Raw genomic sequence first — 25,468 nt, 5'->3', positions numbered from 1 at the left:
ATACAGTTCTGGGAGGCAGAATTCCTGCCGATGCAAGAGGAGTTTTATCTGTTCAAGTACTTAAACATGGGAGACAGTCTAGAATCACCTCTCTAGAAATCATTTTGTTTATAATAATGATTTATTATGCATTATCTTTGTGCTAGAAGTTAAGAAATGGAACCACTGGATGGCTGAAGCCCAGAAACTGCATCTAATACTTGTATTTCCTCTTAAGGGATCATTTTCTAATGTTTTGTTCAGTGAGTGTAGTTTGTATCATCCTGGCTGACAGCCTTGCAAATGTGTGTCACCAGTCACAAGGGGAGGAGGTGTCACGTGATTGGTTGTTTACGTAAGTCAGTAGCAGTGTCTGTCATCTTCGTATTTAAAGAACTGTACATGTTGGTGCAAAATGCAAGTATAAAATGGGCAGCCGGTTTAGAGGAGAGTCGGCTGTTGCTGCTGATGAGATCATAGACAAAACCCACACCCCTTTCTAGACAGAAAGATCCCCATGGAGATAAGCGTGCTTTCTGAGAGGAGTCATTCAGACACGCCTGCCATCACTGAACCACTGTCTCTGTTTCACTTTACCTGTTCCTTGACTCGGAAATGAATCTATAGATTTCCAGAATCTTCTTTATGGAAATGATTTTTTTTTTTTCTCTTCATGCCTAAAACACCTGAAAACCAAAACTAAAGTGGCCATATCATGTCAACTTAGAAACTAGCAGTCAGTAAATTATTTGTCTTCTTAAATATTGAGAAAGCCGTATGCTACCTAGATGCAATCTAGAGATGCAGACTTCCTTAAAAGGCTATGATCAAAAGTCCAAAGGTGCGCAGGGGAATGGTGAATCTACCTAAGTTGATACAAAAGTTTTGTCCTTGGGACAAAAGCTTTTAGTAGGAATTCATAAATTAACTCTTCTTTTCTTGAGTGACTGATTTGTAGGAGTCCAAAGTAAGTTGTTTGTGCTTTGTGTTTTGTTACGCTCTGTTCTGTTTTTCCTGATATTTATAGTGCCTGCCTTTTTTATATTTTCTTCACTCATAAGGACTCCACTAGGGGGCAGACAAAAGAATGGAGAAGAAAAGAAACCCATTGCGTTCACTGTAACTTCATGCCCTACGTTTGCTGCTCCTTCTACATACCTTTGGGGAAAGCTTTTCTGTTTAGTTGTATTCCACATAATAGAATTTAAAGTGGTTTTTAGTATGCTTATTTCTACATTTTAAGCGTAAATATAGTTATACAGATTTAATGGTTATTTTTTCAATTAATTCATTGTCATAATATTTCTTTGGCTTTTCTGGATGTTTCCACCATCAAACCACTTAATAATGAACACTTAATAATTGTTTATGGGTGACTGTAATGTTGATTCCTATAAGATTTATCTAACACTGTACATCAAAGACTCTCATTCATTCATTCATTCATTCACTCAGTTAGTCACCACTTGCTGAGTCCCTACATTTTATCAGGGATTGTGTGTGGAAAGTTTTGAGAATAGAACAGTGAAAAGAAAGAGCCTAGACAATGAGTATAAACAAATGGTTATTTATGGTGTCTTCTAAGCCATTTGGTGAGAGGATGAGGCTGAGAGGAACCAGAAGGGATTCTTGATGGCTACGATGCTGGATAGTTTTTATTTCTGATTATTCTTTTCAAACTGCTCATAAAGATTAGAATGCCATATGTTGGTGTGGGGACTTCAATTGGAAGTGAGAAAATTAGCCCCTCCCTATGCTGTACTTCACATCCTGGTGACTATTTTATAACTGCCAATTTGTACTTCTTAATTCCTTCACCCTTTTCACCCAGCTCCCCAACCCCCCTTCGACCTGGCAACCATCAGTTTGTTCTTTGTGCCTATGAGTTTATTTCTGTTTTGTTTGTTTATTTTGTTTTTTAGATTACACATATAAGTGAAATCACATGGTATTTGTCTTTGACTGATTTCACTTAGCATAAGACCCTCTAGGTCCATCCATGTTGTCGCAAATGGTAAAATTTCATTCTTTTTTTTATGGTTGAGTAATGTTCCATTGCATATGTGTACCACATCTTCTTTATCCAGTTGTCTGTCAATGGACACTTGAGTCTTGTTTTCTTATGCATTTAGCCACCCTATGTCTTTTATATGAAGCATTTAATCCATTTACATTTAAAGTAATCATTGCCATTTTCTTATTAATACTTTTCTTCTTCTACTTCTTCTTTATTCTTCCTTTTTCGTCCCCCCTCCTCCTCTCATTCTCCCTTTAACATTTTTTGTAATACTAGTTTGGGGGTAATAAACTCCTTTAATTTTTTTCTTGTCTGGGAAGCTCTTTATCTTTCCTTCAATTCTAAATGATTGACTTGCTGGGTAGAGTAATCTTAGTTACAGATCTTTGATTTTCATTACTTTGAATATTTTGTGCCATTCCCTTCTGACCTACAAAGTTTCGGTTAAGAAATCAACTGACAGCCTTATGGGAGCTCCCTTGTAGATAACAAATTGCATTTCTCTTGCTGCTTCTAAGATGCTCTGTCTTTAATATTTGACATTCTAATTATGATGTATCTTGGTGTGAGCCGCTTTGGGTTCATCTTGTTCGGGACTCTGCACTTCCTGGGGCTTGTATGTCTATTTCCTTCACCAATTTGGAAAAGTTTTCAGTCATTATTTCCTCAAATAGATGCTCAATCCCTTGCTGTCTCTCTTTTCCCTCTGGTACCCCTATAATGCAAATGTTGGTATGTTTGATGTTGTCCCAGAGTCTTCATTTCTGACTGGTTCTTTTTTATGTTTTCTATCTCCATTTTTATGTTTCCTAACTCTGTCGACATTCTCACTAAGTTCATCTATTTTTCCCCTGACTTCACTAAGCATCCTTATAACCAGTGCTTTGAACTCTGTATCTGGTAGGTTGCTTGTCTCCATTTTGTTTAGTTCTTTTTCTGGGGTTTTGTACTGTTCTTTCACTTTCTTTCTTTCTTTCTTTCTTTCTTTCTTTCTTTCTTTCTTTCTTTCTTTCTCTCTCTCTCTCTCTCTCTCTCTCTCTCTCTCTCTCTCATTTTTTTTTTTTTTTTTTTTTTTTTGGCTGCCTTCCTGTGTTTGTTTCTACTTATTAGATAGATCTGTTACATCACTCAGTCTTGGCAGATGGGCCTTATGTATTAGACGCCCAGTGGTGCAGTCTCCCTGGTCACCTGAGCTGGATGTTCCAGGGATGTTCCGTACGTGTGTTGTATGTGCCCTCCAGTTGAGCCTTGATTGCTGTTGGCACATCAGAGGGTGGAATTGACCCTTACTCTGACTGGCTGTGAGGACTGGCCGTGAGGACTGGCCGTGAGGACTGGCCGTGACTACAGTGGACGAGCTGTTGTGTGTGGGCTGGCCCCATAGAATGGGAGTCACTATAGCGGGGCTCTGGTGCCTGCTGAGTCCACCTTTTGTGTATGTCATTTGTGGAGCTAATTGGGTGCTGCTCTGGTGTGGTGTGAAGCCGATCACCAGGTATGTTGGTCCTGGGGCCTCTTGCAAGGAAGGGGTTCTGGTGCAGGACCAGGGTAGCTGTCACCTGGTAGGAGCTACAAAGTGATCTGTGGTTGGTAGCTTCCTGTGCTGGGCTTGGAGTCACCTGGGAAAGGCTATGCTGCGAACCGAGGCCAGCTACCATTAATTCCAGGTTCGGGGCCACTTAGCAGGAGGTACAGGGCACACTGAGGCCAGCTGCTGTTTGTTTGCAGTTTGTGGACATTTCAGAGATTTTAGGGAAATTCTGACAGTGCGCAGAAGCCAGCCTCTTGTTGAGTAACAGCTGCTGAAAGAAATTAGGGCCTATACATGAGTTGGGCGGGGCAGGTTCTCAGGGAATCACCAGGTTGGAGCGAGTTTGATTGAGACTCAGATTTGGCACCCGCCTGTGCCTTCAGGCTCTGGGGGCAGGGCTTGACAAAGGAACAAAATGGCAGAGAGAACTGCTCGTGCTGAAGCCAGATAAGACAGTTCGGTTCCTCCCCCATATCTGCAGCCAGATAAGACAGTTAAGTTCCTCTACCTTATCTCCCTAGCACTTTTCAAGCTGTTGCCCAGCACTAGAGCTCAGAGTGAGTGCGTCCTTCAGCGCATCAGTGAGTAAGTCCACATACGGGCCCTTTAAGAGGAGCACCTGAGACTGCAGCAGCCCTTCTTTTCACCCAGACGGAATCCCTGCTGGATTTCACAACCAGAAGCCATGGGGGCTCCTCTGCGCGGCATTGGTACTCCAGCCTGGGGAGTCAGGTATGGGGCTGGGAGCCCTCAGTCCTCAGTGGGGACCTTTGCAGCCACGATGTCCCTCCTTATTCTTAACCGCCATAGATGGGTGTGGAAGCTGCCTGTTTTGTGTTTCTGTCCCTCCTGTCAGTCTCCACGTGGTTTCTTCGTTCTATCATTAGTTATAAGAGTTCTGTTCAGCCAGCCTTCAGGTAGTTCTCAATGGCGGTGGTTCTCTAATTTAGTTGTAATTTTGATGTCGTCATGGGAGGAGGCGAGTACAGCTTTTATGTACTCCTCCATCTTGACCGGAAGTCTCTAAAGATGTATTTTTTAATTGTTCCTTTACCTTTGCTCCACCAAGAATTGGATCTAATTACCAAAAAGTCATTTACCTCTGCCAACCTAGGGTTATGTAATCTTATTAATCTCTAAATGAAAATCTCATTGCTTTGCCTTTTCATGGTAAATTATTCAACAAAATACAGAGTAGTGCTTTTGTTTTTATTTATTTTTTAAAGCATACTCAAATTTTAACTAGAGGTGCTTTGTTTCTTCTCAACTTTCCCTCTAATTTTGGAACAAACTGTCCTTTGTTCAGCGGATAATCTATAAATAGATTGCCTCATCTTTTAATTTTTAAAGTATAAATACTTAAATGCCCAAGAAGTAGAAATATTTATTCTAAGAATGTCTTCAGGTTACAATGCCTAATGTAAGTTAAAATATCAAGATTTTTTTTCTGGAATAAATTCTTTATTTGATTTAATAAGTCATTCTATACAGTTTAAGATTGCAATTATTTGTAAACAAGTGATAACATTTCTGTTGAGAGGGTTATACACACAAGTAGTTCCCCCATATCCTCAGAGGCTATGTTCCAAGATCCCCAGTAGATATCTGAACCATATATGTGTGTACTATATACATATGTACACACACAGACAGAAGCGAACCCTATATACACTTTTTTTTTTTCCTATACATACATACCTTTTCACTTAAAGGAAGCACTTTATGGCTTCTCTTTGGCATATCTGAATTGCCAACATTACTACTTTTGCGTTAAGGGGACATTATTAAGTAAACTAGGGGTTATTTGAACACTAATCATTGCTATACCATGACAGTCCATCTGATAACCAAGACAGCTACTACTCGTCAGTGACTAACAGGTGGGAGTGTATTCAGTGTGGAGACTCTGTACAAAGGGATGATTCACGTCCCAGGTGGGATGGAGTGGGATAGTGCAAGATTTCATCACACTACTCGGAAAGGCATGCAATTTAAAACTTACGAATTGTTTACTTCTGGAATTTTCCATTTAATATTTTTCAGACCGTGGTTGACTACAGGTAACTGAAACCATGGCAAACAAAACCATGGATAAGGGAAGACTACTGTATTTGTTTGAGTCATTATGTGCTGAGAGCATCAACTGCCTACTGTACCAAATTGGGCGAGGCCTAACAGGACATTCTTTGAGTTAAATATTTTAATTGCTAGAATGTGTCTGGGATGCTGTGCTAAGTAAGAAAGCCCATGGTAAATAACTGTTTTATGGTTTAAAATCACCAGTGTATTTTCTTAATTAGGTTTCAGAAAGCATAAAAATGAGGGCTTCACCTTTATTTGTGTAATTCTAGCATGGTGAGCAAGACCTGGAAAGAGTCACAAAGTGAAATATTAATGCATTTAAATCTTAAACCTGAGAACTTTAAACCTCAGGAAGTTAAAAGTGTGACTCATAAAACCAAAGGTATAGTCATCTTTATTTGAAAAGTTAACAACTTAAAAAATCGTATATATATATGAATAAAAATTAGATGAAAATATGGAAAACTATAGTTTTTGGTGGTGGTGGCATTATAAATAATTTTCCCTAAGTTTTCAGTTGAATTTGTTGTTCTTAGTAGTTTATTAAAAATAAATTTGTAAAGAAAATGCCCATATGACTTACATGATTTTATTCTGGAAAATACGTCACTTGGATAATGGATAACCTCCAGAAATATAGATTCCACCACAGTACTTTAAATTAAGAGGCACAGACGTTTGATGTTTATGACATAGAAGTGTAGGGCTAAGTCTGTTGCTGCAGGTTTTTCTTTCTCTTATGTTTTTAATATGTTGCTAAATTTTTAAGATTTCTTAGAATTAAAGGCAGAGAAAATGGAAACCAATCCTATGCAAAAATTAACATAACAAATTATTTTACATAACTTATAGCAACCAAATAGACATTTTTTTCAAAATTAATGAAATACTCCTTGAATCCTTAATAGTCTTAGTACAACCGCCCCAGGCAGTTCCACTTGATGTGAGCATTATGGATTTTAGTTGGAAAATTTTCCCTGTGTTTGATTTAGAATGATCTCACTTGTCAGGAACAGGATAAGAATTAGAATTGTTGTCTTCAAAATGCATACACTCGTGTAGCAGTTGGGATGTGGGGACTTTGCATATATGTACGTATTCCATTTGACTTCCTGTCCACATTTATCTATTGTGACAGCATCTACAGATTTAGGAATGAGGAAGGGGAAAGGGACTGCTGCATTGGGGAGTAGACATGTGGAGTGGAAAACAGAGGCAGGATATCCCCTTTCAGAATTTCAAGAAGACCCTGTCCCGCCACAAAGAGTTGGGGGGTTGTGGTATTCTGAAAGCCCTCTTATTAAACGAGGGAAGAAGTACCATCTTTTCCTTTTCTGCCTGCCTTCCCCATTCCAAATCCATCCCTTCTTCACTCTAGTTAAATGCCACCAGTTGCGCATTTAAAGTAAAATACTGAAAATGTGAATTTCTGTGGTGAATTGTGGGATGTCTTGATGACGTCTCTGAAAACCCAAAGCCAATCCCTATACTCCCAACTCAAGGTTTATATTTAGAAGACAGTGTGGATCCTGTATTTTTAAAATGCTGTAAACATGTTTGCATGATTATTTTTAGCTTTTACAGACTTTAGTGAACTTCCAAGTTGGCAAGTCAGACACAGTCAGTTGTTGTCTGTTACCTCAGATGCCAGCACTTTGTGAATGACTGATTGTCTCACAGGGTTTCTGACATGTTTAACGCAGATAAGTGTATGTTACCTTGTGTCAACTGCATGTGTTGTGTCTGTATATTATTACATATGCTGTACATATTTCTCATTTAGCTTTTATGAACTGTGTAACGTGGGCAACAGTTTTGTTTGGAGTTCAAGATGAGTTGGGTCCTGCCAGATGGCACTGTTACTCCTCTGGCAATGATAGCTAGCTAGTTATCTTCTCTTTCCCCCAACCCTTCTCTCCTAGTCCTCAAGCATTAAATGATGCATGCACAAATCCTTACAGTCGCTGTTATTTTCAGTCCATTGTAGCTACTTCCTGTTGGTCAAAGGTTATAAGGCTTGGGTGGTGTAGAGGGAGATGGAAAGCTGACAGGAAAAAGAAAGCTGGCCTCATTTTAGGACCAACACAGCTTAGAATGGGCAAAACAGCACTGGATATATTGAAAACAAAAAGAGGTAAATGGTCAACAGCTTTTCTTGTAGGATGAAGTTATTATCTGTATGTTACATGAATGAAAAAGCATTTTCCCCCAAAGAATCATGTTTACTAAAGGGTGGCACTCCCCTCTGTCGTGGAGGGGGAGGGGGAGGTCCGCAGCAGCCTTTGGGCTGAGTCTTCCACATTCTTATCAAAGATCTTCGTGATTGAATTATCTGTGGAGTCATTTTTGTATGGAGTTCAACTTTGTACTCAGTTCTCCTCTTTGGATGAGGTTATTCTTCCTTGCATCTTGAACTTAATGTGTTTTATACTCAGTGACAGCAGAATGCATAATTTATCTCTTTGGAAGTATGTTTTTCGAAGGAAACCTTTCATTGCCACGTATCTTTTGTTCTGGAAGCTTTAGACTGAGTCTTATGTTCAGAAGAAAATCATACTAAGCATTATTTTGGCTTATTGCATATAAATGAAATTATGGAAATTTGAAATTTGTTTTTGTAACTCTTAAGTACTTTTCCTTTAGTTTTTATTGTGTATGTGTTGTTTTTGAACTGTGATCCAATCTCAATGTGTCAGTGTTTCACTTTATTGCAAATTGTGAATGTTCAAGAAGAAATTCAGAGGAGAAAGTGAGAATGTCTTTGTATGTTTTGCTGCAAACTCAAAACACTAGTTCTACCCTAGAATTATTTTAGATTGGATAGCTGAACAAGTATAGTTTAGAAATTTATTGGTTACATGGAAGATAAATTTTTATTTTAAAAATTCCAGATTACTAGTGTTGTGATTTTTGTAATCTCTATGTCAGCAAGCATTTTGTTTTCCAAAATATAATAATCACAGCAATATAAGTGACATGCATCTGTGGGCAAAGTAAATTTGTGAAACCCAATAAACCCAGGTCCACACAACTGTTAGCATCTCAGGCACAACAGCTTATAGTAGTACTACACTATTTAAACATTAATTTCATTTTATATTTTATTACCATTTGGAGCTACTGTTCTTTAGTGATTTGTCTGCTTCTCCCTCAAGTCACAAAAATGGCCTTTAAAACCGCACTGTCCATATGATAGCTCTAGCCACATGTGACTAAATTAAATAAAATAAATTGGAAAATCAATTCCAGCCACTTTTCAAGTTCTCTGTAGCCACATGTGGCTCGTGGCTACTGTGATGCCTAGCACAGCCGTTTCCATCATTGCAGAAAGCCCCGTTGGACACCACTGCTCTAAAGCTGCTACGAGAATTTGCAGCTGTGCTGGAAAATTTGGTGACTTTAATTTGAGAGGTGATATCAATTTCCTAGCACTTAAACAAAAATATTTAAGTGAAGATCTCACATCTTCTTCTTCAGTTAAACATGTACCTTAATACCATATACTTCATAGCACATGGCATTTTGCCCTTCTTCTCTCTAAACACATCACATTCTAGCCTCAGAGCCTGGAATATCATTTTACATACACACACACACACACACATACACACATACACACACGCACACACAAAACAATGTGAAAAATATATATATACATATATATTATGTATATATAATATATATGTATATATAGAAAATATTTATTTGAATATATACGGGGTGGCAAAAAAATGGATACAATGGATACAATGTTGCTCAAGCAATAGTTCGCTGTCACGTCATCAGAAGTGTCTGGACACTGATGGTAACCACTTTGAGCACCTCTTGTAATTGCAGAAGTCAAATGTGATTTGTGTTAGGTTGGTGCAAAAGTCATTGCGGTTTTTGCAATTATTTTTAACCTTTTAAACCGCAATGACTTTTGCGCCAATCTAATATTTCTCTTGTTATCGGTATATATTAATACAGTTTTTTCCTTTCTTAAAATGTGTATACATTTTTTTGGCCCCCTCTGTATATCTGTGTCAGAATCTGGTTATGGAGAATATACAACTATGTATATATAAATTGATGTCTTATAAACATTATAAACGTCAGTAATGTTTTATAACTAAACTACATAGCCATTCTCAAAATGCTGGAGGCACTGTAGGTCTGAAGCTGTAGGTTCCTGATATTAGCAGATTGGCCTGGTTTCATATTGACTTGTCCCTTGATTAAGTTTCACTTTTTGTTGACTGAGCCGTGTGGAGGTGAAGGTTTGCAAGGTTTTATGGCAGACCTCACACAGCAATAGAAGGCCCACTGTTGGTTTGGCACGTCATCTGCTCACGGGAAGACTGCGTTAGCGAAGAATAGAGACAGCGTTGCAGGGTCACCAGCAGGCACCTGTTCAGGTAACACACGTGCTTTCCAAGCCACCAGGTCCTTGCTCTGCGCTAGGCTAAGCACTGAAAGAGGGATGATAAGACAGCGTCTTGGGGAGGAAAGCAATTGTACGAGGGTTGACTGACATACAGAGCAGAGGACTCTGATGGAGGTTTGCGCAAATGCTGTGGACACCCACCGGTGAGGGGGGCCAGAAAGGGTAGGAAGGAGGGTGTGGCTGGGGTCCCTCCCTACCATGTTCCACTTACTCCAGATGGAAAAGATTAGTTCTTTGCCGAGATCTCTCAGTATTTTGGAACTTTTGCAAACCGTGGGGCTGGAGGGGAGGGAGGAGTGTCATTTTAGTGAATGTATAAGACTCCCTTATGAAGATGTATCATAATGTACTTACTCAGTTCCCTGCTGTCACCCATCATCCTGGTTTGCTGGGGACTGAGGGGTTTCCCAGGAGGCGGAACTTCCAGTGCTAAAACCAGGACAGTCCTGGGAAAACGGGGATGGTGGGTCACCCTACCTACTGTTGAATGTTTAGACTGCACCAAATATTTACTAATATAAACAACACTGAGTTGAGTATTTTGACACCTACATATTTAACTGCATTTTGCATTTCCTTAGGTGAGATTCCTAGAAATGGAATTAATGGCTGGGCTCAGTGACTCTGGGCTTGTTTGGAGTTCATGATGAAGCTCACAGCCCTTTACTGCACTTGTGCTGTTTTCATCTAGATTGGTGGAGTCTGCCTGGATGTTTATGCTACCTCTGCCTCCACAGGTTCTTAGGGAGACAGAGATGCAGAAGACAGGGCCAGGTACTTACTTGCTCTATCACTAGCTGCAGCTCCCATTCTAAATGTCTTAACTGGCCAGATTGCATATGACTCCAGTGACCTTTTGTCTGGGCCAGAGGCAAGCCGAAGCAGATTCCAAAAGATGGAGTGGACTCCCTGACCGCGTTTTCTTCTGACCACAAACTGATGTGAGCTCACAGACTCTTATTGCACATGGTAGTAAAGAAAGGTGCTATTAGAGGAAACCCAAGGCAGGTGGTCTTCCTTCCCAGTACAGGTTCAGCTGTAAGTCACCCTAGGTCTCCATCCCCAGTCACAGGACACTGTAAACCAGGCTCCTGCCTCCCTGCAGCCTCCTGGTCAGGGGAAGGAAGCCTGAAACCCCAGAGTTAGAGTGTGTCCCCACAGCCCTGACGACTGGGAATTTTGATGAGATGTTAACTGGTATAAGTATTTACAAGTAAAAATATACTCGACCTGCTCCACAGTGCTGTAGTGAGAGTTAATGCTCCGAGGTAACCTACTTTCCTGTGAAACTTGGGTAATGAAATTTCCCTGGTTGGGGGTCCAAGTCTCAAACTAAACTTTTCTGTGCAGTAAGAAGTATTAAAATGTAGTCCTATTTCAAGTGTTCTAATGTGTGCCATGGAAATCCTATGAACCCCTGAAACTACGTACAATATTTTTGTGCCTTTTTCTAAGAAAAGGTTTTGTTGCATTTACCAAATTCTCAAAGCAGTCGACCAGAAAAAGGTGCAAGAACTATGTACTTTGTGTATGTTAAATACTAAGGAGCATTTGTCGTGGCTTTTTTTGTTTATTTGTTTTCTGTAGGACTTAGGCAGGGCTTTGGGATGGGCGTCAGTTTAGCAATGATTTCAACAAGTATTAGGTTGGTGCAAAAGTAAGTGCAGTTTAAAAGTTTAAAAATAATTACAAAAACCGCAATTGCTTTTGCACCAACCTAATAAATTATATATGCAGTATTAAGTAATCGTTTTAACATTCCCAGAATTTTTTTTCCCACAGCTACTATAGTATTTCTAAATTAAATTTGACTGTTTCTTTTTGGTTTTTTTTTATTAGTTTTGCTATTATGAAATTGTTTCAGGTGCAGCTAATTTGTTTTTGTCCAGGCCATGTATGTAAACTCCTATTTAAAAGGTTTGTGGATCAGATGTTAGCCTACATCTAGGCTTTGTTTTGCATTATTTTTGGTGTATTCATTTGTTTATATTACTCAGCTAAAGTTAGCACAGATAGCACTAGGCTAGAAAATGGTGACAATGGTTTGAAAACAGGAAATTTTAGGCTTGTGTGTGTTTGGAACAGATGATCATAATGATAGAGCCAGCGGAGTGGAAACTTCCACCAAGCCTGTTTTTTCCTTATTTTGCTCTATGAGAAAAGATGGTGCTTCCTGGAAAACAACTCAAGTATTTTAAAGCAAAGTGTTTTCTTTTGTCCCTACTTCATGGTAATTTGTTTTTCTTTATATTATTTGCCCTGGTAGGATTATGATGGAAATTTAATATTTTTAACAGGTAATTTTCCAAAGTGCTCATTTTAGATATTTAAATATCTAAGTATATTATCGTTTACTGACATGATTTGTAAAGAAAATTAAAATAGTGTGAGTATTACAACCACTGGACTTTATGGGAAGAAGAAGAAAAATTTTTCTTCTATTTTAAGTGCTCCCAACTTTCCTTTTTTTCTTTAACCCCAGAATTCCAGTCTTTAAAACAAAGTAGTTATACTTTATTTGTCTAAACTATTTCCTGACTAAGACTCCTTCCAGATGTATCCTGGAATTCTATATTTTTTTAAAAAAAAGGTTAAATTCATTCATTAGTTGCAGAATAAGAAGAAGATTATGCATTTCCATACATACATAAAATTTGGGGGTGCATCATTCCTAGATTTAAAAATATTAAAAGACTTTTTAAAGAGCATTTTTAGACATAAGCTTTTTAAACATGTAATTTTTTAAAATTACAAGAGTAATACATAGAAGCTCCTTGGAAAATTCAGACTATAAAAAAGTATATGAAATAAAAATATGAAACTTGTCATACCCTCCTAGTCCTATTCCTGGAATTACCACATTTAACACTTCCGGTATATCTCCTTCCAGACATGTTTCTCTAAACATAGTTTGTGTGTATTGTGTGTACAAAAACACAATCATTTCAGACAAGTGGAATCATATACGTACAATTCTGCAACTTGCTTTTTTTCATTTAACAATTGTGGGCATTTTTCATATATATAGATCAATTTTGCTTTTTAAAGGTTTTACTTCGACTTATTATTGTATAGATGCCTTGTAATGTATGTAAATTTAACCTTACGCTGCTGATGAAATTTAGATTAAAACCTACCTTACTAAAACGAGCATTTTCGTCTTGTGAAACACATATATTCAATCCTAACATTTTACAGATTTCTGAGATTATACATAAATTTTGAATTCTGAGGAACTCATTGTAATGGTCTTCTTTCCTTAAATATCAGTTGTGAAATACCTTTTAAGAGATTTCAAAATAAGAAAGTTCCACTGTGCTTTCTTTCCCAATTCCCTAGGATAATATACGGTTAGTCAAATTACAGTGGTGATGTTCATGCTGTTGGCTCAAAAATGTAGAAAGTGTTGTTCTTCTTCAGGTTATCAGATAAAGGTCAACTTTAAAGTTCAGCCACTAGAGAGACCTCGGTGCAGTAGTTGTCAGAGTTCTTTCTGAAGTTTGTAAGGGAATAGGCTTGTTACGTGGCTACCTAGGGACCTGTGTGCTGACAACTCAGAGGAGCAGGAGCAGGTAGATGTCCTGACTCAGGGTGGGGGACAGAGGTGTTGAGGAAAACTTCAGAGAAGAGATCTTGACAGGGTCTTGTAGGAGGGAGTAGGAGCTCATTGGGTGAGAGAGACAGGGTGTATTAGACTAAAACCAAAACAACAAGATGGGAAGCCCTAGCGTAGGGAGGGAACCATGTGGGTGGTCACTGCAGTTGTCTGTGGAGGGGAGAGATTGGAGAAGGCCATCCTGTGTAAGGACTTTGAACTTTACCCCAATAACAACTTTAGGCGTCTCTTTTCTGTCCCTGAGATCCTTTCATTCAAACCTACTGGCTCTCCACGATGATTCTGATGAACAGAAAACTTGAAAAGCACCCCATCCAGGCTTTGAGGGCTTCACAATGTTTGAAGTGCTGTCACAGATACAAAACGATTTTAAAGAATGGTCTCCGCTTTCAAGGAACTTGATGTCTTGCTGGGAAAACAATTCATAAGCATTTGGAACATTTGGAGATGTACATGGTAAAATAACAGATGGTTCTAACTGTCCCATAGCATTGCAAGAGACATTTCAGGGCAATAACTGGTGGGTTGCCAAGAGTCCAGAGGGAAGGTGTGGTGAGGAAAGGGGAAGGTTTGGACAGAATCTTGAAGAATGGATGAGGCTTCCAATAGTAGAGAGGAGTTGAACTCCAGTGGGATAAATACTGTGAACAAAAACAAGAAGGGATATATAAACCGCATTGGAAAGAGCAGGAGGCATGAGAAGATAAGGAATTAGACATACGCTTGAAAGGACCTCTTTTGTTTTGTTTTGTTTTTTTAATTCTATTTTAGGGAGCCACTTAATTTTGTCTGTTGATTGGATGGCGGTGCTTAGTCTTGATGGCACAGTAGAATCACCTGTTGAGCATTTAAAACTACATGTGTCTGGAACAGGGCTGAACGTCCAGAATAATATAATGGATCTCAGGTGAGGCCCCAGGTGTCTGTTTTTTAAAAAGTTCTCCAGACATTTGTTATGTCCAGCTAGAGTTGAGAATCACTGGGCCACCTCTTCTCTTTTGCCCAACCATACCTTGGCTATTCCCTCAATAATTAGCTCTTCCAGTAAAGGTGCAGGGAAGGGATTGTGAAATCTTGGCAAGCGTCACACCAGACATGTGCTCTGTCAGTTAACGGAACTCAGAGACAAGTGTGCAGCAGTTACCATGTTTTTCTTTATAACTGAGCCCATTTGCCATTTAGTCAAATAAGGCATATTGTGCATTTGTTAATATTATTGCAAGTAATGGTTTGGGGCTAATCCAGATTGAAAATTTTCTTCCTACTAGGGAAGGATGGGACTCCATCCACACTTTCTGGCCAATACGTACACGTACACACGAACATACCCATACTCTGGAAGAGTGTGTGATGAGACCTTCCTTCAATGTGGCACGTGTGTCTTCAGTTTAATGTGTGCAATTTGCTTAAATACAGAGACTATTTAAAAGAACATTTCCTTTAAAATGAAGTTTAAAAATAGCCTTCATAGCTGTAGAGGTTTATTATTATTTTTATTCTTGATTTGTGCTTTATACGCTCTTACGTTGCCTGACAATTCTTGTCAGCCAAATTGCAAATTGGCTGCGCAGGTTGCATTCATGTCAGTATCCCCGTAAAGCATAGATAGTGTGGGAACTTCCATATTTTTATCCTCGTCTCTTTGGTTGGCATGTTCAGCAAACATTGAGCACCTCCTTGGGACTAGACAATGGGGAAAGAAAGATAAACAGGGAAAAGATGGCTCCAGTCCTTAAGGAACAGACTTGAAGGGATGTCAAACACTAGATAACTAGGAATGAGCCAGAAAGGGACGGAGAGCTTAGAGGGTCCTACTCAGGGATGGTTCCCCAACGAGGTGGGAGCCGAATCCACGAGGTAGATGATGTGCCGAGGGGCAGCATGTGTCAAGGCCAGAGGTAGGACAGAAGCAGAGTATTAGGGGAACTGCAGGCATTTCTAAGGTGGTTGGAAGGCAGAGACAAGAAGTGAGGCAGAGAGATAGGGAGACTTGGAGGGCCCCGTGTGCCCTGCCAGAGTTTGGGCTTTATCCTGCAGGCAGGGGGCTGAACGTAGGGCTTGGTAAATGGCAGTGCAGAGACTCCAAGCCTTATGGATATTTAGTTTGGCGTCTGATCTAAATATATTTCCAGTGGGATCCATGGACTACTCATGTGTACGATTCTGTTTTGATGTTAATGTAGTAGCTAAAGTTAATCTTGAAACCCTGAAATGAGACACTGGTATCAGACTATAGTGCTTTTAGCTACCGTAGTTCAAAATGCAGACCTGCTGATGAAGTCTTATTTATGCATTATTTATTCAACTTACAATTACAGTGGCCATTGCGTTATAAGAAATGACAACAGCACAAATACACAAATTTTCGCAGCGCTCCTCTCTGCGAACATGCTAGTAATGGGAATTCATGCTAGTAATGCTAGTAATGGGAGTTCAGTAGTTAAAATGATTTTCACATGAATTTTGTTGAAAATTGCTTTGAGTGCTTGGTTTTGAAGGTTTCTAAGAAAGCTTGTCTTTTTTTTTTTTTTTTTTGTCTCTGACTGCTCTGCAGGATCAGTGAGGCAATGTACAGCTTTCTCTGGGGCTACCAAGGCAGCAAGGATAAAAATAGGGCAAACTTGAAGAATCCCAGATATTTTCAGATAACAAAGACTGATTGATGTGAGCCCATTTTGTGCTCTGACAAAACATAGAGAAGCTTTTGTGCTGTGATTAGCAAGGGTGCTGATGTCAGTTCTCTTGTCAAGCATCAAGCTTTATTCTGTGGCTAAATTGTGCTTTGTACCATAATCCAGAGAACCTTTGTATCTGCCTTATTAAAGTGTGTAGTTTATGTAATTGCTTTTGTTTTCCAGTTTCATCCGTGCCAGATTCAATGAGAGTGACTCATTTTGTGACTGAGACAAACATTCACATTTGGACCATGTTAAAAATAACTAAATAAGTGGCAGGTGCTTTGGCTAAATTCTGTGTTTTAATGCTGTAATTTCCTGCTGTAAAGGGTTCGTTCGTCTGTTATATAATGTCTATCCAGCCTCTGTAATCACGAGCCCAGTCTATCTGGGGCACCTCAATTCATTGCTACTCATTTCTTGGCTATTTATTTTAGTTTCCAAGGGCCTTTTAAATTTTAACAATATCATTTCAACAGGGGAGCGATGAAATGGATGGCGGAGCCACAGTTAACCAGAAGACAGAGTGACACAATAAGCTGTAGCAAAAGGACACATTGCATTCTTTCTTCGTCATTTTCCCAAGCTTTGTGCAGGTGCTTTGGTAAAGCTGTCCTAGTTGTGTTTATTTTATTATGTATATGTTCAATATTGGAGCTCTTTTTCTCAAGTAGAAGAAGTTTTGAAAGCATGTCTTCCTCTTCAGTGTGGCCCATGTAGCTAATCTAATATTCTCGAAAAATGTACAACTTTATAGTCATAGGGCAATTTGTTTATTGTACACATATGTCTAGGTACCAGACACTGTGCTATTCATTGAGTACGTAATGGCAAATAAAGTAGACATGGTCACTGTTTCCTTGGACTTTATCTGCTTAGGGAGTTAGATACTAAACACATAAATACAAAACAAATTGAGTTGCACAATAACAGAAATCACTACACAGGTAAGTCATAGAATCCCTAAAACTATGCCCTGCTTTACACCGGGGGTGGTTGGGTTGAGGGTGGTTAGGGAAGGGAGGGCCTGAAGGTCCAAGCCAGCCTGGTCAGCACTGGGGGAAGGAATGTACTGGACTTAGGAAATAGCATGTGCAAAGTCCCTGAGGCAGGAAACTGTTTGGCATCCTATACACCATATTATTAGAAGGGAGAAGTGAGCACTGATGAAACGATTATAGATGAACTATGCAAGCACAGCAGCATGGCACTCTTGAGCAGGGGCCAATGACCCATACAGTCCAACACTCAGAGAGCTTCACTGAAGTGCAGCGTAGAAACTGATGCCTTGAATACCTAGTCCGAGTCACTGGGGGGTGAATGAAAGATGTTCAATACATTTATGTAGTCAGGCATTTTGGAAAGATTTCCATGTGGGACTTTGAAGTTTTAAAAAGTCATTTCTGTTTTGAAAGACAGACCCTTCACTATCTCGAGAAGTCACTTCCTAAAAAATACAGCTCTTGATGGCCCTGGATAAATGACAATACTATATTATCTTTTCTGTTTACTTCTCTTTTTTTCAAGCTTACTGCTCGGTAGGGAGGTATCCATAAAGGCATAATTTTACTAAGAGATGATATTCATTTATTTTGAAGTAAACAGATGTCTTACATGTTAACTGAATGGATTTTTATAATCCAGAAGCCAGGGCTAAATTCACGTGAATTGAACATTTTGACTTCAATATTATCTAAAGCATCTATAGAATTCCACACTGCCGTCTCCTGAACACCAATCATCTATTTTTTCCTTTGAGTTGCAGTCAGATTGGAAATCAACCTAAAATCTTGATGATGTTAAAGAACTATGTAATATTTTTAGGCCTTTGTTACTTTTCTGCTAATCTTCTTGTTAAAGGATTGCATACGTGTTTCCATGAAGGAATGCCTGTCCATTTAGCAACAGTTCTGCAGATATTTTGCCAAGGTTCCTATAGTCTCAAATATTTTCTTTTATGGTAGGTATTTTCTTCATAATTAGTAAACTCCTTGAGATGCCTTCTCACATGTACCTAGCATGGTCTTTACAATATAATCAATAATTTATTGACTGGGAAACTCATTAATTTACTTCTTCATGTATACAACTTTTATTGCATGGGTACAATTTAAAGAATCTATTATAATGTTCAACCTAAAGCTATCACCCAAGTTAATTCAGTTTTTGATAAAATTGTCCAAGTTACTAAACACCAGATGAGCTGGTTCATGGACCATTCAGGCCCCTTATTTTTCATTTTCTCTGTCTTTGCCTCAGACCATTGTCATGACTTAACTAGCACCTCCTTCTATGAACTACAAGTCAAATTGATTCATGTCAGAATTTATTGTAAAACTTAGTGAAGATGAAGACTCAGACCAAACATCTATTGAGAAGTATATGTGGCTTTTAGTTAATCCTCTTTTCTCTCTGGCCACATGGGTTTTTCAGGATAAAATGAAGCGGTTTTGTTTTTTGTTTTTTCGTTTTTTTCAGTTGATGCCTTTTGTGTTATATATATGCCAAATTTTGGAAAACAAAACATATAGAGACCTTCTTGTGTCATACTAGTATTGCTTTTGGTGATTATAATTGGGCAGATTTTTAGAAGTAGACTGATATAGGTGTTAATGAAGAAATAGAAATAATATTGTAGAAACTGGCCTACGTGATGGTACCAACTTTGTGAGCATTCTTTGTCTAACTAGACTGTATGTAGAGTGAGCGCTCAACTTATTTACTATCATGAATACAATTTCTGAAAATGCCATAAGCATAACATGGCTGTCATTACCCTATGTTATCACTAGAAGAGACATAGTTTGTCTGGTTATGCTTTTCCAGAAATAAAGGATGGAGGTGTTGTGACTGGTGCTCCATCATGATCTCCACATGAGCATAATTGTACAGTAGCCATTAAGAATGTTTGATTTCATTGGGGTTCACAAATTATCATGTTTCTCGGTTCTTCCACTTCCTAGAGTGTCTTCTTTGGGCAGTCATATTCGCATGTTCAGTCTGGAGTAGAGAATGTCGCTTAGTAGGTGGTTGAGATTTCCTAAAACAGGCCTCTTTGTGATCTAGCCAACTGCCAGCTGAGGAAGACCTTCGAAGAGAAGTGAGGCGTAATTTTGATTCTAGGTGGAGGTGTTAGGTTTAAAGAGCGCTGAAGTCGACTGTTGCAGTCATTTGGTTCTGCTTCTATTATTTGATCAATGTAGATTTTAGGGAGGATACTGTTATGGAGGGGAGTACCTGATGAGTATATGTCCAGATTGCTAATATATGTTTGTTGGGAAGAGAAAGAGAAAGACTGAAAAAAAAGTTATATCTTATACTCAATTATGTAGCTCTTATCCATGTAGCCTGAACAGCATTCTAGCGGAAAGAAAGATACAGTGAGTCCATTTCTTTGCTTACTTTCCAGGTGAGAAACCAGGAAAGCTCCTATACCATTTTTACCCTCCCTACTCTTTGCCCCCACAAGAGAGAGAGAGAGAGAGAGAGAGAGAGAGAGAGAGAGAGAGAGAGAGAGAAGAAACCCTATAGCTTAAAATATGAAGGAGCCTTTTGAAGAAGCACCTTTATGTTTATTCTTTATGGCATAGTATAAAAACATGAAAAAACATTGCTTTTTTTAAAAAAAACTGTGATAAGATATACATAACAAAATTTACTGGTTTAACCATTTGTATGTGTGCAGTTCAGTGGCATTATGTAGCTCACATTGTTGTGCAGCCATCACCACCATCCATCTCCAGAACTTTTTCATCTTCCCCAACTGAAACTGTACCCGTTGATCACTAACTCTCTATTCCTCCCTCCCCCAAACCCTGTCTTTCTGTCTTTATGAATTTGATTACTAAAGGTCCCTCATATAAGTGGAATCATATGGTTGTTGTCTTTTTGTGACTGGCTTATTTCACTCAGCATAACATCTCAAGATTCATCCACGTTGTAGCATGTGTTAGAATTTTCTTCCCTTTTAAGGCTGAATAATATTCCATGATATGTATACACCACATTTTGTTTATTGCTTCGTTCATCAATGGATAGTTAGATTGCTTCCACCTTTTGACTGTTGTGAATAATGCTGCTATGAATATGGGTGTACAAATACCCTTTTGAGACTTTGCTTTCAATTCTTTCGGATATATACCCACAACTGGAATTTTTTGAAGAACTGCCATACCATTTTCCACAGCAGTTACACCATTTTATATTTCTACCAGCAATGTACAGAGGTTCCAATTTCTCCATCTCCTGGCCAACACTTGTTATTTTCTGCTTTTTTGATAATAACCATTCTAATGTGTATGAAGTGCTATCTCATCATTGTGGTTTTGATTTGCGTTTCTCTAATGATAGTGATAATCGAACATCTTTTCGTGTGCTTATTGGCCAATTGTATATCTTCTTTGGAGAGTCTATTCAAGTCCTTTGCCCATTTTTTAATTGGGTGGTTTATTTTTGTTGTTGTTGACTTGTAGGAGTTCTTTATGTATTCTGGACATTAATTTCTTATAAGATATATGATTTGCAAATGTGTCCCCCCCATTCTGTGCATTGTTTTTTTTTTACTCTGTTGATCAATTCCTTCAATGTATAAAAGTTATACATTTTGACATAGTTCAGCTTACCTATTTTTTCTTTTGTTTCCTGCGCTCTTGTCATATCCAAGAAATCATCGCAGAATATAATGTCATGAAGCTTGTCTTTACGTTTTCTCCTAAGTTTTATAATGTTAGCTCCTGCATTTCAGTCTTTGATCTCTTTTGAGTTAATTTTTGTGTGTTGTATGATGTAAGGTAAGAACCTAGCTTCATTATGCTGTATGTAGATATCTACTTTTCCTAGCACCATTTGTTGAAACCACTGCTTTTTTATAGTTGGTAAAAACTAAATCTCCTTTCTTTTGTTAACTTGATATTTCATATCAGTGCAATATCTTCAATATCAATCAATATATAGAAAATAATAAATATGTATATACATACACATTATTAAGTGAATTGGGGCATTAGTAAAGTTTGCTGGAGTGGTAGATAAATCTTTGGAAACAAAACATTGTATGCGACTCTAGATAATGCATTAGTAAAATTGATTTGATAAATGTGTATCTTGAAAAATTCCTCAGATGAATACTAGATGCATGTTTTTGTTTGTTTCTAGGCATGGAAGAGGAGGTGGTTTGTGCTGCGCAGTGGTCGTTTAACTGGGGATCCAGATGTCTTGGAATATTACAAAAATGATCATGCCAAGAAGCCTATCCGTATTATTGATTTAAATTTATGTCAGCAAGTTGATGCTGGATTGACATTTAACAAAAAAGAGTTTGAAAACAGCTACATTTTTGATATCAACACCATTGACCGAATTTTCTACTTGGTGGCAGACAGTGAGGAAGAGATGAATAAGTGGGTTCGTTGTATTTGTGACATCTGTGGGTTTAATCCTACAGAAGAAGGTAAGTTCAAGATTTTATTATTCAGCATTTCTCCTTTATTATTACATTGTCAGAACTATTATACAAAAGGCTTTGTTATTTTGGTTACATAGTGTTATATTTTGGATTTTTCGTACCTGTGACAACATTTGGAGAAACCAACTATACCCTTTAATCAGTTTGAGGAGAAACTCTTTTTAAGGTTTTGGGAAAAGAAACTTAACCATTGTGGGGCAGTGTCTAAATAAATGTCCTAAAGAAGAAGGTGACAAGAAGACATTCCGTTTAAGAGCATTTCTTGAGTTCCTATATAAATATTAAGTTGAACCTTATAACACTGCTGGTATTTTACTGTTTTTGATCTATTAAAAACAGCATTTTCATGTGGCTCAACTTAGTTCTTCAGGTGTTATTTTTAAAAATATGTTGGATTATGAGGTTATGAAACAGCCACAGTGATTATCAATACCTATGAAAAACAAATGGGATTCGGTCACAAAGCCTGAAAAAGTAAGCGAACAAATGCATTTACTTAATGCAGAGGTCCTAAAAAGAGCATGGAGGAAGAGGGGGGGCTCACCGTTTGAATAAGACATAGTGAAGAAAGCTTCTCAGAGGAAGACAGATTGTAAATTGTGGACTTTTGAAGGAAGCATTTCTACGAGGAATGCAGAACTCTTCAGGCTTAGGTGCTAAGTTGAGGTGGAATAGAATTCTGCTTGACTGGAGTAGAGGGCTGTGAGTGATAAAAGCAAGGGAAGAGTTGCTTGAGGATCCGAGATTTGGGGTTTCTATCCTGGGAAGAGCTGAGTGATTCTGGCTCTCAGGAAGAATTTTACACGTGGAATTCCTCTCCAGGTGCTTTTACATAGCTGTGCTGACAGGGACAGTTCTTCCCTGTCCACTTCTCTACTCTCTTCCTTTGTAAGCAAACATGAAGAACCTATGTAGGGGACTCCAGTATGAATTTAGGTTTGGAGAGCCAAAAATCAGGAATAAGGTCTTTGACCTTATTGTCTTCATGGTTGTACTCACATTTGCAAGTGTGTATTTCCAAATATCTATATTTAGAAGTGCTGGAGATTCAGCAAGGGGTGGGAAAATTGTATTAACCATCAACATCAAGTTTTGGACTGAAGTGAAACAGTAATCATCTCTAATTAGCTCAGGTCAGCATGGTGCTTCCTCTCTGGCCGGTCAACAGCCCAGGAGAAGGTACTTCCAGGGCTGGGCTTGGCTTAGTGGGATGGGGAAAATCCCTTGGTGAGGAATCCAGAATCCCAGCAGCACTGAGAGAGGGAAGGAGGCATCCAGTTTAGACAAGAGGCACCTAATGAACTAGAGCTCTTTGACAGACCTCTATGATTAAAAGCCTCAAGAAATTGTTTCATGTGGGGAATGAAGGCTTCAGTTGTTTTTGTGAAGTTACTAAATATGTTCACATTTTAAGTAGGTGTGGGGTATTATTTCTAACTCCAGTTAAACACCTTTCTTTTCTTGTTTGCACATACAGTGTATATTTGAGTGCAGTGGAGGATTGGAAAGTTCAAGTCACAAATGAGATAGCTTTCTAGTTAATGGTTACTTAATAACTACTCAGTAATGATAATTATTGGATTTAGACACCACATTAGTTTCGTTATGTGATGGACTTTCAGTTAAAATAAGTTAAGCCTTTGTATAATCTTTTTGTTGACATTGTTCTTTTGCCTGCTACGTTTTCAATTTAGAATTTGCTTTGGGGACATAAAGGCAGACTTCTCTCCCCATTGGTTGCCTGTATAGATTCAACTGATCGGAAGGACTAAGTAGGTGTTCTTCTGCCTCTGTTTGTTTTTTTTATAATTCTCCTAAATATTTAACAAAAGACGTGAGATGCCCTCTTAGAGGAGGTACACTCTGCAGTCAAAAAAATGTGAGTGTCTAATTTTTGGAATCCCATTCAAGGGTGAGTAAACTTGAGAACTTCTAATGCTCGAGTATCCCAGGTTAGCTTTGCAAGTTTTCAGGCACCGAGTCTGGGCCATTTGTCCACCTTAGAATGATTGTTATCATCTGGGAGATTGATGAACACCCAGTCAGCTCTGCGAAGAAGAAAAGTTTTGTCTGCTTTAGAAAGTTAATTCAATAATTTACCAGGTTAGGTGAGTTTGCCAGCATTCTACTAGGCTTTGGGCATTTACTTAAGCAATATATATATTAGGTGACTATTTAAGGAGACAAGTGGCAAACGTTACATAAATGGAATGGAGCATCTAATGGGAGAGGATTCGTACCCAAAATAATTCATTACAGTTGTTGATAAGTGCAGGAGTGATATATATGTATATAATTGATAAATATATATCTGTATAGATGTATGTAATAGATATATATATACATGTATATGTATATATGTATTTATTACATATATGTAAAATTATACTTTAATATATGTTTAATTTATATACTATATTTTTGTTAAAGTATGATACTATGGGAGTGTATAAATACAGTTCTTACCCTCTTTAAAACTCATAGTTAGTCTAGTTGGAGACAGGCAAATAATTAGAATTATATACCGGTTGATAAGTGTTCTGCTAGAGAAATAGTAAATAAGCATAGATAGCATTTGATTTAGTCTTAAGAGCGTCAGGGAAAAACCTAGGTAGTTTTAAAAGGCTCTGTGACTATAATTGATAATGTCCTGAGAACTTTATTTTTGTACTTAGCAGATCATTTTCTTTGATATTAGTAGTCAGAATTCATCACAATACCTATTTTTTTCACTTTATAAACTTACTAGTATAGGAAGAGGGGGAAGTTCCGAAACTTGAAAGCTACAGTGACCTTCTCAGTGGCAAAACTCCCAAATCCTTATAAAATAGAAGTATATTTGCCTTGAGTGAAACTCTTAATTTATGAGCTTTTTATCTTCACAATATCCATAAAAGGAGAGGTTGTAAGAAAATTGATAGTATGGTTAATCAAATTTGATATATATAACCTAAGTCAATTACCAAGAACAGCTAAGCTAATCACAGACCACTTTTATCTGTTCATTAAAACAAGCCCCTAAGGACTTCAGTTTACCAGTGCTTTCTGTGTTTAGTTCATGAGCTATATCTAAATGCAAGTGTGTTTATTTTTTAATATTCTACAATTTAGATTTTTTTTATAAGTTCATCCCGGCCATCTCCCAAATAGCCCCAGTTAGAAATGTCTTACTATGCTATGTTGCAGACTTGAGTTTCTTCAAATAAATCAGTAAAAGTTGAACAATCCTTGTTGTGGAGTATAAAGGAACCACAAAAATACTTTGTTTCACTCTGTAATTTTGGTTTTTGATGCATAGTAACAAAACTGTAAAAAGACTTTAAAGCCAACCACTCTATTTCCTTATTTATTTGTAGTAGCTGACTTTGCTAAATGCCTTTTTATAATAAATCCATTTAAAGATTTCTATCGAATTCTAAACCACCTAGAACTGCTATTATCCTTTGTGATCACATTTATACAGTTTAATACAAAAAGGTAAATATCAAAATGCCTTTGTTCTTTCATTGACTTTACTACCTGCTTTATAGTCTTTTGCTTCCAAATAGATCTTACTGCCAATCACTAAATGGGTGTTTTTGTTTTTACCTGGATCTGTCCCCTGAGCCCTGCGCTCTCCCCATTACAGAGAGCTGAATTTGCTCCCACTCTTGGCTTAAAACTAATAACACGAAATGA

General features: G+C 38.1%; 1 protein-coding gene across 5 annotated transcripts in view; it reads left to right on the top strand.

Moving 5' to 3' along the window:
- The window catches only part of GAB1 (GRB2 associated binding protein 1), a 112,974-nt gene that overhangs the window by 56,689 nt on the left and 30,817 nt on the right, over window positions 1-25,468 (top strand). For all 5 annotated transcript variants that reach the window (XM_019730774.3, XM_019730772.3, XM_019730771.3 and 2 more), the window contains exon 2: window positions 21,481-21,775. In XM_019730774.3, coding sequence (XP_019586333.1) covers window positions 21,481-21,775 — 295 coding nt within the window. The remainder of the gene's footprint in view (window positions 1-21,480; window positions 21,776-25,468) is intronic.

The sequence above is a fragment of the Rhinolophus sinicus genome, chromosome 15 (assembly GCF_057876585.1).
Source record: "Rhinolophus sinicus isolate RSI-liver-muscle chromosome 15, RSI-T2T, whole genome shotgun sequence".
Taxonomy (NCBI): domain Eukaryota; kingdom Metazoa; phylum Chordata; class Mammalia; order Chiroptera; family Rhinolophidae; genus Rhinolophus; species Rhinolophus sinicus.
This window is presented reverse-complemented; position numbering and strand designations above follow the sequence as displayed.